General features: G+C 41.4%; 1 protein-coding gene across 1 annotated transcript; it reads left to right on the forward strand.

The window, feature by feature from the left end:
- The first annotated feature begins 505 nt into the window (after positions 1-505).
- On the forward strand, positions 506-6340 carry LOC103372264 (ephrin type-A receptor 3-like). The gene is made up of 4 exons (XM_008301861.1): positions 506-583; positions 744-937; positions 1941-2081; positions 2310-6340. Exons 1-4 carry the CDS (start codon positions 527-529, stop codon positions 2407-2409), a joined length of 492 nt encoding a protein of 163 aa, XP_008300083.1. The 5' UTR covers positions 506-526; the 3' UTR covers positions 2410-6340.
- Positions 6341-15089: the final 8749 nt, after the last annotated feature.

The following is a 15089-nucleotide window of genomic DNA, read 5'->3' on the forward strand; positions in this document are numbered from 1 at the left end:
AGGGAGAGGGCGGGGGTTTCTTACTGCCTATTGTGTCTATACAGCCGGCTGTATGGAATCCTTTTGATCTGTGCATCAACAACAAAGGCAGGAGCAGAATGGAAAAAAAAGGAAAAGGAAAACTGATGGCAGAAGAAAGACAAGTGCAAGAACAAACACTGGAGCAACCTTGTGTTGTGAGCCTACTAGAGAGGAGTCCTTTGCTAAGTTGGTGTATAACCTCAACTGCTCTCTTCCTAAACACGGTGCTGCACCAGGCTTCTCTGCAGCCACCATCTTAACACTCCTTCTACTCTCCTGCATTATGATTTATTACGACACTTAGCCAGAAGCCAACTAATTAAAACAGCCTTTAGGTATTTACACCACTACAGACAGCGAAAAGCAGCGAGTTGAATGTGGATAAATGTGTTAATTGTTTTGTGTTTTTTAGGGAGGAAAAATCCCCATCAGATGGACGGCTCCAGAGGCCATAGCCTACAGGAAGTTCACTTCAGCCAGTGATGTGTGGAGTTACGGTATCGTCATGTGGGAGGTGATTTCATACGGAGAGAGACCCTACTGGGAGATGTCCAACCAGGATGTGAGTCACAAACACATACATCACGTCTCAGTTGCAGTGTTACTCACCGCACTGCACTTAAACAATGCCTGCAACGATAAAGATGTACTTTTTCCTCAATCTCAATTTGTATTTCCTTGCCTGGTATTAATCATAGAACATGATATCTCTCTCCCTGCAGGTGATCAAAGCAATAGACGAGGGCTACCGTCTCCCTGCTCCCATGGATTGTCCTGTGGTGTTGCACCAGCTCATGTTGGATTGCTGGGAGAAAGGGCGCAGCGACAGGCCAAAGTTTGGACAGATTGTCACAATCCTGGACAAACTCATCAGGAACCCGGCCAGTCTCAGAGAGCTGGCCAACAGCTCAGCATGGTCAGTGGGAGAAAGCTACGGATTTAAACTGTGACTCTTACTGATACTTACATGTAGCTGTGAAATATTTGGATGTCTTTTTGTGGTGCTAGATACATTGAAGACATGGTATATCTACTTTGTTGGTATTTAAAATGTAAATTTTTCTCAGATTTATGAAGAGATATTGGATTGTGTGTCGGTATATCCAGTGCCTCACGTTTAGTTTAGACTCCTTGAATGCCCAGTTGTACTGAACACATCAACAGAATATCAGTTACCTTTCACACTTGAGGCATTTAGCCGATGCTCAGAATCAGGCCAGCATAGAGATGTTTCAGTCCCTTTCACCGACAGACAAAAAACTAATCCCAGCACAACTGAAAAGCCAATAGAAGTTCAAAAGAACTACTAACAAGGGCCTTCACACAGAAGACTCAATGAGCAACGTGACCTGAAAGGATAGTCTCACACCCAGCGTATAACTGAAGTATAAACACGACTGTGCTGCACTATGTATAAATGCATATTGTATGTAAATGGAGATAGAAAGAGACCAAAGTATTTTGAAAGTTTGAGCATGCAAATGAATAAACACATAGATCATTTGTAACAATTTAAAACAAAAGCAAGCAAAAAAACAAGTCAAAGGGTTCCACAAGTAAAACCATGTGCACTTGTGCTGAGGGGGGGGGCAGCAGATGATAAACCATTAATCATACTTACCCACTAATGGCTAGGTTTAAAGTTTATATTTTCTTTTCACGGTGGATTTGAGGCTGTCATGCTGTGGTTGTTGCAGAATTCTAACTATTCTTCCCTAATGCAAATTCAGCACCACGAAGGAGCAATAGCTCAAGAGCGCTGCCACTTTTTTTTCTAATTTATGAACGTCCACACAACAGTTTTACTTTTAGATCTGTGCCAAGGACAAACAATTGACTTCAGTACTATTAAAAAGCAGTTATTCAGTCACTTCATGGACCAACTCTTCATTTTGTTGTGGGTGTGCTTTGTATCCCAGCAGGGAGGACCCGTCCACTCCAGAGTTCAGCGTGAGCACAGTGGATGAGTGGTTGGAGGCCATCAAGATGGGCCAGTATAAGGAGAACTTTTCCAGTGCTGGATATGTCAGCTTGGACTCTATCCTTTACATCAGTGTCAGGTACGGATGTGCGATGTCCCCCCCCCCTGTTAAATTTAACACCCAAAAGGTCAAGCTTGTCAGCAAGAGACGTACTACACTCCTCTTCAGTGCTAATAGCAATTAGAGAAGACAAGAATCCTCAACATGAAACCTCAGCAGCTGCTTGACATTTTAAGTATAGTCTAGAATAATTTATCTAAAAATAGCATTATAATATTTGTGTTTCTTTTCCTGTTTTCCATGTAGTGAATTAGCTAAGATGGGGGTGTCCCTGGCCGGCCACCAGAAGAAGATTTTGTCCAGTGTGCAGAGCCTGCAGACCCAGGGGACGCACGTCCAAGTATAACAGTTTCCACATAAACACACAGTGAAACAGAGTCAAACTGGATGCTCCTGTGAAGAGTTTCCACGCTGACATGGAGCTGTAATGGATACTCTGTGCTTGGGCCTCCATTGATTATGAGACACACTGAGATGGAGACAACATGGACGCTTGACTCCTTCACCTTCTCGCAGTTTCCCCCCCCATTCTTCTTCCCATGCTCGATGGGCACTACTGGCTTTAGCACTCAGAGTCCCAGCAACACGATCACCATTATGGAGCAACAGAAAGACACATTTCCAACAACAAGGCCACACTTAGAGCATCCCAGACCGTTTCACATCATATCAGTTCAACAAAACGAGAAAAAAAAAAGACTTTTAACAAAAGAAATGACAAAAAAAAAACAAATTAGAATATAATTATCATCACTGTCTGTGAGGTGTACAGTTGGTTTTTACTGTCATTTTGTTTGTTTTGACTTTTCACCTTGAAGAGTTTAAAAAGGGTCAGAAGATATGTATGTGTAGATATGTGTAGATATATGTTTATACGGGCTGTGTGTCCCACAACCGTAGAGATGGACCTAACGTTTGTATTGGTGGCGAGGTTTATATTGCTCAAACCTAACAGGAGTTATTACCCAGTACATAAATGGCCCCTTCCATTGCTCTCTGTGTACAGAAAGTCAATGACTGAGCCGAGATTCTGAATGACATGAATGTGTGGGGAGAGGGGATCAGAAAAACTGGACCTTTAAAGATAGAGAGGGATGTAGATTTTGCTAGCTTATTTAGGATGGAAGTATGATTTGTTTAAATAGTGTATTTGATCTGGACAAGGGCTTCCTTAGCGACTGCTCTCAGAAATACTTCCATAGCAACTAGACCCAGTGCACCAGTCTGCTTGCACTTAAATTGTAACTGACTGCAAAGAAACTGCTTCAGGTGCAGTTAACACAGAGTAAATTTTACTCTGCCACTTCTTTTTTTTCCCCCAGACAACATTGTCTGTTACAGATGATACAGTATGATGTTGTCAAGATTATCTCAGCCCAAAAGTTTGCCTTCCCATGTTTCAGGTGTGTGAAGAAAGTTATAGTGTTTTGTGTAGAGCAAAAGTGACACAAAGGTCATGATAGAGTTGACACTGTTAAAAACGTGTTTTTCCAGTGTTGTGCCATGTACAGTAACCTTGAGAGATGTTCATCTAGCCAACATACCACCATTCCGACTGTATGCTTTTCTTTCATCAGTTCCCATGGCTGGATGGTTACACAAGGCCAGTCACAATAATTACAGTGTTTTGTGTTTTCCAAATAGTCTGCTCGATGAAAAGGAGCATTGGAATGGAGCCTTTTTCAGCAAGATGAAATATACGCAGTGTTGATTTTCAGCTGTGCCACCGCAAGAGGGGAAACTTGACTTGATTTGTCTGCCTGGTACTGTCTCACTTTCTTGTTATCAGTCATGCCAACCTATTTCGAGCATCACGTGTTTCAAACCAGTAAATTTACAAAACAATGTTTACAGCAAGAAGCAAATAAATGTGTTTGTTGGTTTTTTTCCTTAACAGAAGGAAACTGCTGCTTATCACATTCAATGCACAGTTCGATATGAAGGGACCCTCATTGTGTACACTGTATTAATGGCACTGAACCTGCTTTTAGTGTATTCCCAAACCCAGTTTTAATATATGTGGTACTCTATAGGACCAACAGTGGCATAAAGTACAGTATATATGATTGTATCATAGTGTAAAATATGTACAGCGTTGATTTCCAATGTTAGAATGTTTGTAATGATAACAATGATGATGACTATGATGTACTTTTATTGTGAAAAAGAGATTTCTGAAGTACTAGTTCAGGGTCGGGTCATACAGGAGAAAAGTGAAGGGAGGTGATTCGTTGGTCTGAACAAAGGAATGTAGCATGGTGCAAAGTTTCAGCTTTGATGGACAGGTGACAGTGACTGCAGTTTCTACTATAGCGTTAGAATGAGTAGAATGGACTTTCGTTATCGATACACTGGCTTCATGTGCATATCCACCTTAAACAGTAATGACAAGCACTTTTTAACCCTGTCTCTGCTTACAACACAGTTTTTAAAAAGTTTGGGAGAGGGAGGGAGGGAGGGAGGAGGAATAAAATAAGGGAACTCAAACTTCTGATATCACAAACTGAACACTGGCTAAAGCTTAGCTTAACAAAGGAGACCTAGGCTCAGCAGATCGGCATTTCTCCGCATGCTGAAGTGGTGTGCATGGAGTGACAGTAAGAGCATTTAAAGAGTTTAAAGGGCGGTGTTATTTTGTTCACCTTCCCGAAACCAAAACACAAGCGCAAAAGTGTAAGGAATGGATTACACAGCATCTTTAACTGCTATTTTAAGCTGCAACTGTTAGCATGTCTGCTAGCTTTGCAAGTAAGTGTTACTTCCAAGGTCGAGCATATCATCTACTAACTAGCTTAGAGTAGGTACTTTGGCTACAGTTCGTGTCAAAACCAGCACATGAAAACAAATAAATATGAAACAAGTCGCAAGTCTTGAAACATCCGAAAGGCAGTCTAAAGACAACTTTTTTAGCTAATTAATTAGGCTAATGTTAGCTTAAACAATTAGCAACTACAGCTGACAAAATCTGCCTGTTATATCTGTAACTTAAGCCAGTATTTTGCTAGCTTGAAATAAGAAGTCTACCTCTGTGAGACATCTGGGACCCATTGTTATGAAAATACATTTTTTAGAGATAAATCTGCCACCATTCTTGCCAATGGCACAGCATGTGCCATGTGAGAATAGAAATCTTGACAGGCATAGCAACAGTTACCAATGGGCGGGGCTTAATCTACCAATTGGGGCGGAGCCAAAGATGCTAGAACAATTAAAACTTTAACCACAATAATGCCTTTTACTTGTGTTTTTTTGTCCTTTTGTTTTAGAATCGGTAAAATAACAGTTAATATGTTTCAATGCAGAACATTTACAATAACATAATCTGTAGATTAATTGCTCTTGCAAGCCAGGTTTGCTGTTTTGCCACATAAGCCACAGATAAGAACACAAATTAGGAGAGTCTGAAACTGTTCATTCTACTCTTGCTAACTCTATGATTTCACTCTAGCGGACTACCCATGACCGCTGGCCTTTTTGATGCCTTATTTACCGAGCTATTGTTCTTTTCTGTTGCCCTATAGAGGCGATATTAAGAGTAAAGTGTATATACAGGTAGTATTTATCTGTGTTCTTAAGGTGACCTCACATCAACACCCTGATTCTGTCACATCCCAGACGCCCCCCTCCAACAGTACCGCCACTTTGATTCCTTTAAGCAAAAGAAAGGGATTTTGTTTTAAAAATATAACTTTAAATCGTACATCCAATGACCTGTAGAAGTTGATGGAGAACATGACAGTATCGTTGGTATTTATTTGCAAATTAGGGATGTGATTGGCTCACAGTTGGATCATTTTGGTTGCATAATTCGACGTGCAAAACTCTTCTTAAATTTTAAGGTTACAACAGCATTGCATACTGCCTGAATAATAACGGTGAATTGTGACAATGTCCTCCCTTTTGCTATTCATCACTTCCACTCTAGAAAGTTATGTCATACATCCACTTTAGGTTTCAATTTTAAAATCCCAGGTTTCTGTCACTTTTTCACCCTGTCAAGGTTAGCTATGTGGGCTGGTTTGCTTGATCTCAAATGCAGTGTTTGTTTCCATTTCCCACCAGGTCCGTATTGTAAATGTTCACAGGAGATTCTCATTTGAGACTTTCAGCTCTGTCTCTCTTTGTCCTCCTCTCTCTCTCTCTCTTTCTTTAGCCACCGTACAATGCTTATTTGTCCCCATGCCAGTTTCCTCTGCGTTGCTTGTTGTAAAGGGTGTAGGCAATTCTAATGTCTTTCATGTTGCTGTAATAAATATGCTAATATTTCTAATTTCTCACCTGAAGCCTGCAGTGTCTTTTTTTTTTCCCTTTCACACATTCTCTGCATTTCTCTTTCTGTCTCCGGTTTGTCAGAAATTTCTATTCAAAACACAATTCAACATGGCACAATTACAGTGGAACTATGACTGCATAAAATTCAAAGTGTGCTAACATGAAAGTGTTATGAAGTCCTCCCTTAATTACTTTTTTGCCGTGTAACAAAGCCTGAAGGTAGAAAATTTTGTTGGCGAGCATCTGACCAGCATGAATTCACGGCTGGGAAATTTAGGGGGCTAGACTCATTTGTACTCGGCTCTCTCTAATGGCGATAGCAGTGGTGAAATTCCCATCATAACATTCTTGAATGGCAAAATATAGCGGTCCGGCAACCACATCTTCATTATCAGTGTGTGTGTGTATGTGTGTGTGTGTGTGTGTGTGTGTTCCTTACTGAGAGATAATTCTGTCTCGGGGGAGGGGGAAGGTCAGCGACTCCTGGCCTTGGTTAACCCCTTAATGCACTGGCCCAGTTGCTGTCACTCTATGTTACCGCCATTACACCTCATTTAGCCCATCATATTAGGCTCCATATTCCCCTATCGCTCGCTCCCTCCGTCTCTCTCTTTCACCCACACACACACACACACACACGAGCCTCGACATACAAAAAAATTCAGGGCCTGTTCTCCATTTCCTCAGTATCTATCTCCTCCCAGTGCCCTGCTCTTAATCTTTTCTGCTGGCCTTGTGCATCCCCATTTTCCCCCCCCCTCCTCCCCATCCCTATCCATCCCGGGCAGACAGACAGAAAGGTTGTGGCTCGTTCTCTGACCTCGACTGCGCCATTATCTCCCTCTCCTCGCTTTTTCCTTTTCTCATAGCTTTTTTAATTTCCCCCACCTCCGTCCATCCATCCGACTGTCCGCCCATCCATCCAAAACTTTTCTCCCCTCTTTGAGGTTCACTGCCTCTCGTCTCACTGTCTCACTGCTATCACCACTGGGTTTCCTTTTAGCATCAAAGGCCAATCCATAACTTTGGGCTTTTGTCTCCAGGTGTCTCAACAGGCAGAATGTCATCGCACATATTTACTCTGGATAACAGAGGCTACCAGGAGCCAAAGGCTTAGGCGATTGATTCATCATGCAGCTGCTATTGGCATCATGTGAAAAGGTCAGATGTCCCTATGGAGAACACTTTAAAAGGCCATTGGTGACTGATGAGCCTGTCATGTTTGTATCACATACATGCACAAGCACTCTGTCTCTTATTCTGTATCTTCTTTCAGTGGGTCTGGTCTGCTCTCTCTCCGTCATACACACACACACAAAGGCACACATTCCCCTGGGAATAGTAATTGGGCCCCTCTGTCATGCTGTCAGGTGTGGGTTTGAGTGTCCCCTCATGTGCAACAGCGGACATTAAAATAACACAAGAGACCCAACAGCCACGGATCCACCATGACCTCTGCGGAGGGGTCGGCCATATGTGCACGCGTTTGCTGCGCGAGCGTAGCTTCTGCGTGTTTGTAAAGCTTCTGAGACCAAATGTGATGCTCGCGCGCGAGTCGGCAAGGTGAGACTCAAAAGATGGACGCAAAACGAGAGAAGCAGATCAACACTGCACCAGAGGAAAGATTTCATCAGTCGCCGGTTAAATTTGCTGGAGTTCCTGCTTTGTCGCTCTTGATTGCATTGCGTGTGTTCCCTCTAATCAAATACGGCCGAGTTCAGACGGGCTCGGGATCTCCCCGGCCCGCACACACATGCACACATCAGTGCTCTTCTGTCTCATGAGGTTTTAGTTTGCTATCAAAGCGATTTCCTGTCTCAAATTTTCATCAGTAATCAAAGTTCCTGATTGAATTTGAAAAGTGAGCCCGGCTCTATAAATCACATTACATGCCTCACTCCCATCATGCCTGCTCTCATCAGCCACAGGAATGAGACGCCACCCTGGGTGTATGTCTGCATCATGGCGTGTGCGTGTGTGTGTGTGTGTGTGTGTGTGTGTGTCTCTTTTGGATGCAGAGGGAGAGGAAAATGGATGCTGACAAGACTGTGATTTGATCTGTGCAATTTTTTTGTTGGGACAGATACTACAGAAAGGGGAGAAGAATGGTGAAATGGCAATAAAGATAACACACCTGGGCCTGATTGTACGAGGAAACAATTCTTGGCATTTGTTTGACTGTCAAATTGATACCAGATAGGTGGAATTTATTGCATCAGTGCAGCTCAAGTCAGTAATAAAGCCAGGTAAAGTGGATTCAGTGAAAAAGTGAGAAGCTTTTGTCGTTGGTAGGGATGGATTACTGAATGAGACCAGGGGCCCAACCAATCCAGTTTAGCGTTTGTTCTTTTATGGTATATTCCTTTATTACAGCTGCATAGCACCACTGAAGCTACAGTATTGTTTCATTACAATGCAGTAAAATTAAAAAAGGAATTTAAATCATCTGACAGCAAGATTGCTCTGCTTCAAGACAACACGACCTGTGCCTGTGATATTGTAAATACGGTGTTTTGTCTGTTATTGGAGTATTTCCTTTAAGATCTGCACACAGGAAAGTCAGCGTGGATCTGCTTTGACAGGTCGCTTTGCACAAGAGTCAGTTAGTCTCTCTTTATCTCTGCATGAGCTAAATTATAGTCACGAAACAACTACAAAGCCCCTCTGTCATCTTAAAAAACTTAGATCATTTGAGACTTGTCCACACAAACAAGGACATTTTGCAAAACAAACATTCTCCTCCACTTTTAGCCTCTCATCCACATGCATGCTGCAGGTTTTTGAAAGCTTGAGTTCACATGTATCCAAGTTGACATGACAAAACAGAGATGAGAAGCGACAACGTCACACTTTGATGTACGCGTGCCCTTTGTTGCTTTATATAATGAGCATGTGCCTGAAACAACAACAACGAATGTATTCAAAAAAGTTCTCGGCCTTATCCAGAAACAAATGGAGAAACTATTTTGGGGCGTAACTGTATGCTGTAGTGCCTTATATCACTGTCCAAAAAACTACAATGTTTGAGACAATCAAGAGAAAATGGACAGGCAAACTTCAAGCTGGCGTGATGTTGCTCCAGGACAATGTGCACATCCACACAGCACAGGTCCCAGAAAGAGCCAAGTGTAGCTTAGAACTGTTGCCCCATGCAACTTATTCATCTGACTTGGCACCATCTGACTTCTGATTCCCAAACTAACATCTCACTTGCAAGGTCACCGTGATGAATGCTGTTGACGAGTATCTGGAGGCTCAAGATGTGACCTTCTTCTGCAAAGTGAAGCTCAAAAGTCAGTGAACTAAATGCAAGAACAGCCTTCTCCTGTGAAGTGTCTGGTGAGGTAGAGAACCTTTTGAAGTGAACTTGCATATCAGTTTCTTTACATTTGGTTAGTACTAGCTATTACAAGTCTAATTAAGCATTGCTTTTCAACTCCAGTGGCATGTACAAGCCTTTGCATCTGCAGAGCCCAGCACTACTTGGTCAACAGCATCCACAGAAACAACAAATGGACAGAATGTTCTTCTCTGGTATCTGACACATGGTTGATCTAGACTGACCCTGCCTGCTTATTACAGCATTTGGAGTAGTATTTGTGTTCTTGTGTGTACAGAGGTGTTTTGTTAAAAGATGGTTGTGCAGACTGAGGGGGGAAATATCCATTTGGAAAATGATCCTTTTTGATGTGGACAGGGCTTTAATTCTGTGACCTCCAAGGAGTTTTGGGGCTTTTTTTTTGCCTCTGTGTAACAAACGAGACTAGAAGCACAGAGAACTCAGTGTAACACAGTTGTAATGCCATAAATCAAATACAAAGCGAAAGCTGAAATTCTTTATCTGTTTTACAAAAACTGAAAAAAACCTGGAATCAACATGGACAAAATTTTTTCCAAGGGTCCCCAGGTGAGAAAAAAAATGACTGTTTTACATGCTACATTGTACTTCTTCCATTTTGAATTTGTTTTCATGCTTGTCTCCTGTCTGCCCTGTTGTAAACAAAGCCTGCAGTTCAGCCCAAGTCCCTGAATTTTTATCAGGTGACTTTTGGCTGCAGGTGAGTCACTCATGGCTTCCCTGTTACCCACAGAGTGCAGTTTGTTTTTACAGAATCTGGTAAGTAATTGCTTATTTTTGGTGATTTTTTTAAAAAATGAGACATCCAGGACAAAATGATTTTGATCGAAAAAATGTTACGCTTGGATTTTGTTCATTTTCCTTCATAACCTAGTTCAAGGACAGATGGAAAATCCAACAAATCTTTCTGTTTTTACAGTTTCTGGCTCAGATAAATGGTTTTGGCCATCTTTTAAAGATAACATGCCTTTCAAACCCACACGTGGGTTTTGGGGTTCAGATGATTTAATGTAGATAGCGCTGGGATGGAACTTTTCTATAAATCCTAAATAGAGTCAATTATGTCTTTCCTAATATACTGCTGGTTAAGTAATCTCGACATAAAATATAAAAAAAACGCAATCAACAGCGATGTCAGAAACAGTGAGAAGATCATCGGAAACTAAAATTGTATTGTTATGTGTTACTGTTGTGGTCTCTCACATGTTTATCTGTCTGGCTGTTAGGCTGTGACTAAATTGTGCGAACACGATCTTAATAAAGACTGAACTGAACAAATGACTACACAAAAAGAGACACAGATTACTACAATGATGTGCAAAATAACGGCAGAGATGAATACCAATGAATACAAAGCAATGCAAAATGACAATAAGCTCACAATACAACAAAAAATAGATGCAAAAAGGTGACAAAGAGACACAAAACCCATTCAAGGAGAGTGGAGACAATCTGGATCCTTCCATGATTGTTGTCACCAGAAAATGTAAAAACTGTAGCATGTCCAAATAGTTTAGTCAGACAAAAGGCAAATAGGTAGCCAGAAAAAAGGAATCAGCAAGAACTCGTCCACATTGGACAGCTGTCACCACCCAAAATCAGTAACAGATTTTGAAATGGAGCAGAGGCAGATAGAGAATAAACTGAAAAAAGGAGGAGAATAAATAGTGTTTGAGTTTGGGGGGGAAAAAAAGGTGAAGAAAAACTTGGAATGGTTTTGGAGGGCCTGAGATAATATTGACCACATAATCCCTTACAGATGTGGAAATCACTGTTTAATGCATGGCAGACATGACATGCTGAACTGCTATTGGCTGACTCTAGTGGGACTCGGACCAAAGACAAACTAGCTCAAACTGAGCTCTCTATCGACGGAAGAAAAAGATGATGAAAATCTAAATTCGGAGCCAGCGTAGCAAGGCGACATCTTTTGGTCTATAAATTGGACAAACATAAGCCCACCGGCTGCATAGCTTTCCAGGACTCAGTGACTCATATGGGGTGACAGTGTCTTTACAAGCCTTATTTATTTAGGTATAAACACACTGCTAATGTCTTCCTACATCGGAATGTGCTCCTTTGTGAAATCCCTTCATGAACTGTGTGTCTGTGTGACAGCTGATTGCAGTGTATTGCATGATTTTCCGCTCCTGCTGCCTTGCGTGTGTACATGTGTATGTGCGGTGCAGAGACATGAGTGTTCTTTTGTACATACCACATGTTTATGTGTGCTTCCTATCCTGTATAATCAAACACAGCACCCCAATTGCCATCAATCAAGCTTTGATGTTATGGGGAAGAGCTTAGAAACCGCAGCAACCCCCTCTATGTGCTGGGGCTGGGCCAGGGAATGCTGTTTAACTGCTGGCGGCTTCGTAGGAATTGTTTTCTGAATTAAATAGAGGTGTAGCAGCTCGGGGGCTTACAAATAACTGTTTACATTATGTAGTCCATCAGATATGTGGTTATCTCGGGATACTTTGTAATGTCTTGGCTGGAGAAAATAGAAAAATGTCTCTGTGGTTTACATCTCCAGTTTTCGAAAACATCAAATCTTCTAAACAATGCGGCTGTGTCCGTGCAACAATCTGCATATTAGTGCATGCTCCTTTAATCTTCCTGTTCTCTCTCTTCATCATCTGCTGTGGTACTTTTGTCTTGCTTTGTTTATCACCTGAAGAGGGTATGAAGCAATAATAATGCATTCACAACACCTACTGCAGTAGCATAAGTGTTGTACTGCAGATTGCCTCATACTACACCTCACGCCGACCGCCATTTTTGTCAAACTACTATTTTCAAGTTCAAGAATTAACTTTAAACATCTTTCAAAAATATACTTGCTGCAAAAATAGGGTGTGGCCTCCATGGATTAGGTTTCTTCTGGTGCATCCCTTGGACGCTCAATCGAATTATAATCTGGGGAATCTGGACGCCACCTTGGGCTCTTTGTCAAGTTCCTCCAGCTGACACATTTTTCTATGGGTGGTTGGTGGCATTGGGGAGTGCTGTTGCCACGAAGGGGGTTTGTTTGATCCGCAACAATGTTTTGGTGGTTGCTACGTGTCAAAGAAACATCAGCATGAATGCCAAGACCCAAGGCTTCCCAGCAGAACATTGCATTGTAGCAAGATGATCCGTGTTATTCACTTCACATGTCAGTGGTTTTAATGTCGTGGCCAATCAGTGCATATGTTCAAAATTTTAACTAAACACCAGACCAAGTCTTCACCGAAGAGGGTTTCAACCATGACTGTCTTTGAGGGAAAGATCGATTTCTTTATCATAGCTACGATCCCTCCAGAAGGTTGGGTACCACACCATGACTTGATATTCCAAAGATGGTCCCTCAGTGTTTTCCAGAGTTTTGAATGGAAAGCACTGAACATTTTAGCGGTGGGTTGGAATGACTTGAAACAGAAGATCTCACTTGAATATCATTATTCGACTTTGAAAAACTGCCACTGTTATTTAAAATTAGAAATGCCTTCATGTTGTGGTATTATTCTGGCTTTGTCTGGAGCTTAGATTGCTGAAACATGTGAAAGCTGAGAGGATCTTAGGAACTAAAAGTACAAAATTCTACTCAAAGTCAGGCACATGCTGGTTTTCTTCCTACCTATAAAACACTACCTTTACTTTAATTATAGTTCTTTTCTTCTTCCAGATCTCCTCCTTCTCTTCCTCCAGCCAATTTGTCATCTGCATAATGGCTGCTATTGACAAGTGGGCATGTCTACTTGGCATTGATTAGCAGTGGCCTCAGAGGATTTGACTCGTGGCACAAGAGAAAACAAAGCCTGGGTAAGTGGTGCTGTTGGTTGTGTATTTGTGCGTGGGCGTGTTTGGGAAATTACAGGGCATGAGTAAGGAAAGTTCGCATTGCGCAAAGAAACAGAAACACTTCAGAGTACATCAAAATGATGCTGGACGTGTAATAAAAGTCATTCGCGTATAAACACTGGCAACACTGATTTTACTGTGAAAGGGAATTAGAGGAGGATGGAATGAGAGATCGACCAGTGACTGTGACAGGCTAGTCAATGAGCTGTAGTTGATTGAAGTTTTTTTTTTTTTCTGGTCAAGGGTCAATAGCCTAACTAAGACATTAGGTTTTAAACATGCATCTGAACTAGACCATCTGAGGCACTTGTGAATATTAATTTGGATTTAAGCAGCATTGGTTGTTGTTTCTTTAAATGTACTGATTACTGAGATCAAACTGAAATACATTCTGCAATGCCGAATTCTAGTATATAAAGTAATTAGTGTTAGAACACGGCATTACCAGTTGGTTAATCCACAGTTTTGGGCCAGGCTAAACACATACTATAGCAATATCAGGTCAAAATTCAATGTGTTTGAAGGTCCCATTTCATGCTTTGTGTTTTTACCTGTCATTTAGTGTTTTATACAGCTGCTTCTTTGTGAAAAAGGTAAAAGGTCTGCAAACTTACAAAGCCCAAAGTGAACTCCAAAGGGAAAAACATTGCTCATTGCCTGCCGTAGAAATACCTTGCTTGAAGTTCAGGCTTTTCTTCCGTTACTTATTCCGTCCATTACACATGTGTTACATCACTATGTAACACATTTGCATAACTCCTGCCTGGCAGCTAGTCTGGCGCAGCCTCAAACAAAAAGTGAGCAGCTCTGCCTATAGATGTGTGACCGCAGGTCTTAAAGAGACAGGTGCCGAAATGAAGCGTTTCAGGCAGACGGTGAGAACAGAGGCCACCGCAATGAAAAATATTGTGATGGATAAGCGTTAAAGTATGTAAACATATTCCACTGGACCACAAAAGTAAAAATTATAAACCTGTAAATGTTGATAATATGGGCTCTTTAATACTGTTTTTTTTTTATGACTAAATATCTGCTAACGATGACAAGTCCATGCATCTTTTGGTTACTCCTTATTAGCAATGTGCTAAACTAAGCAGGGACAATATGCACATTATTCTTGCTAAAATCAGCATATTCACACTGTGAGCATGTTAGGATGTTGACACATGACTGATGAACTCGAAAAGCTAATATATTAATTAATCTAGCGCTACACAGGCGGCACAGTGGTTTGTATTTTACTGACACAAAGCATATGTTTAGGCTTCAAGTCTATTTAATGCACAAAACTACAGTGTGTTGGGTTCTGAGTGTTGCAAACCCATGGATGACCTACAACGCAATACGTCACCCAAACACCTCTGTGGATAGACAGAGCACCAGAGCTGCTACATGATGCTCATACTAAACCTTTAGTGTAGAGCCACTAGCATAGCTGCAGACTTTTAGCCTGTTTTCATTAGAAATTAGAAAGTTTAATACAGTAATACCATCTGGGGGTTTTGGAAGCAATGACGACTAATTTCCCCCAAAAAATAAAATGTTTCAATGTT

The sequence above is a fragment of the Stegastes partitus genome, unplaced genomic scaffold, assembly GCF_000690725.1.
Source record: "Stegastes partitus isolate 25-593 unplaced genomic scaffold, Stegastes_partitus-1.0.2 Scaffold1722, whole genome shotgun sequence".
NCBI lineage: Eukaryota > Metazoa > Chordata > Actinopteri > Pomacentridae > Stegastes > Stegastes partitus.

Coding starts and splice junctions, on each gene's coding strand:
- LOC103372264 (XM_008301861.1), top strand. CDS start 527: ATGTGGGAGGTGATTTCATACGGAGAGAGACCCTACTGGGAGATGTCC. Junction 584..743: donor GGGAGATGTCCAACCAGGAT/GTGAGTCACAAA, acceptor CTCTCCCTGCAG/GTGATCAAAGCAATAGACGA. Junction 938..1,940: donor CTGGCCAACAGCTCAGCATG/GTCAGTGGGAGA, acceptor TTTGTATCCCAG/CAGGGAGGACCCGTCCACTC.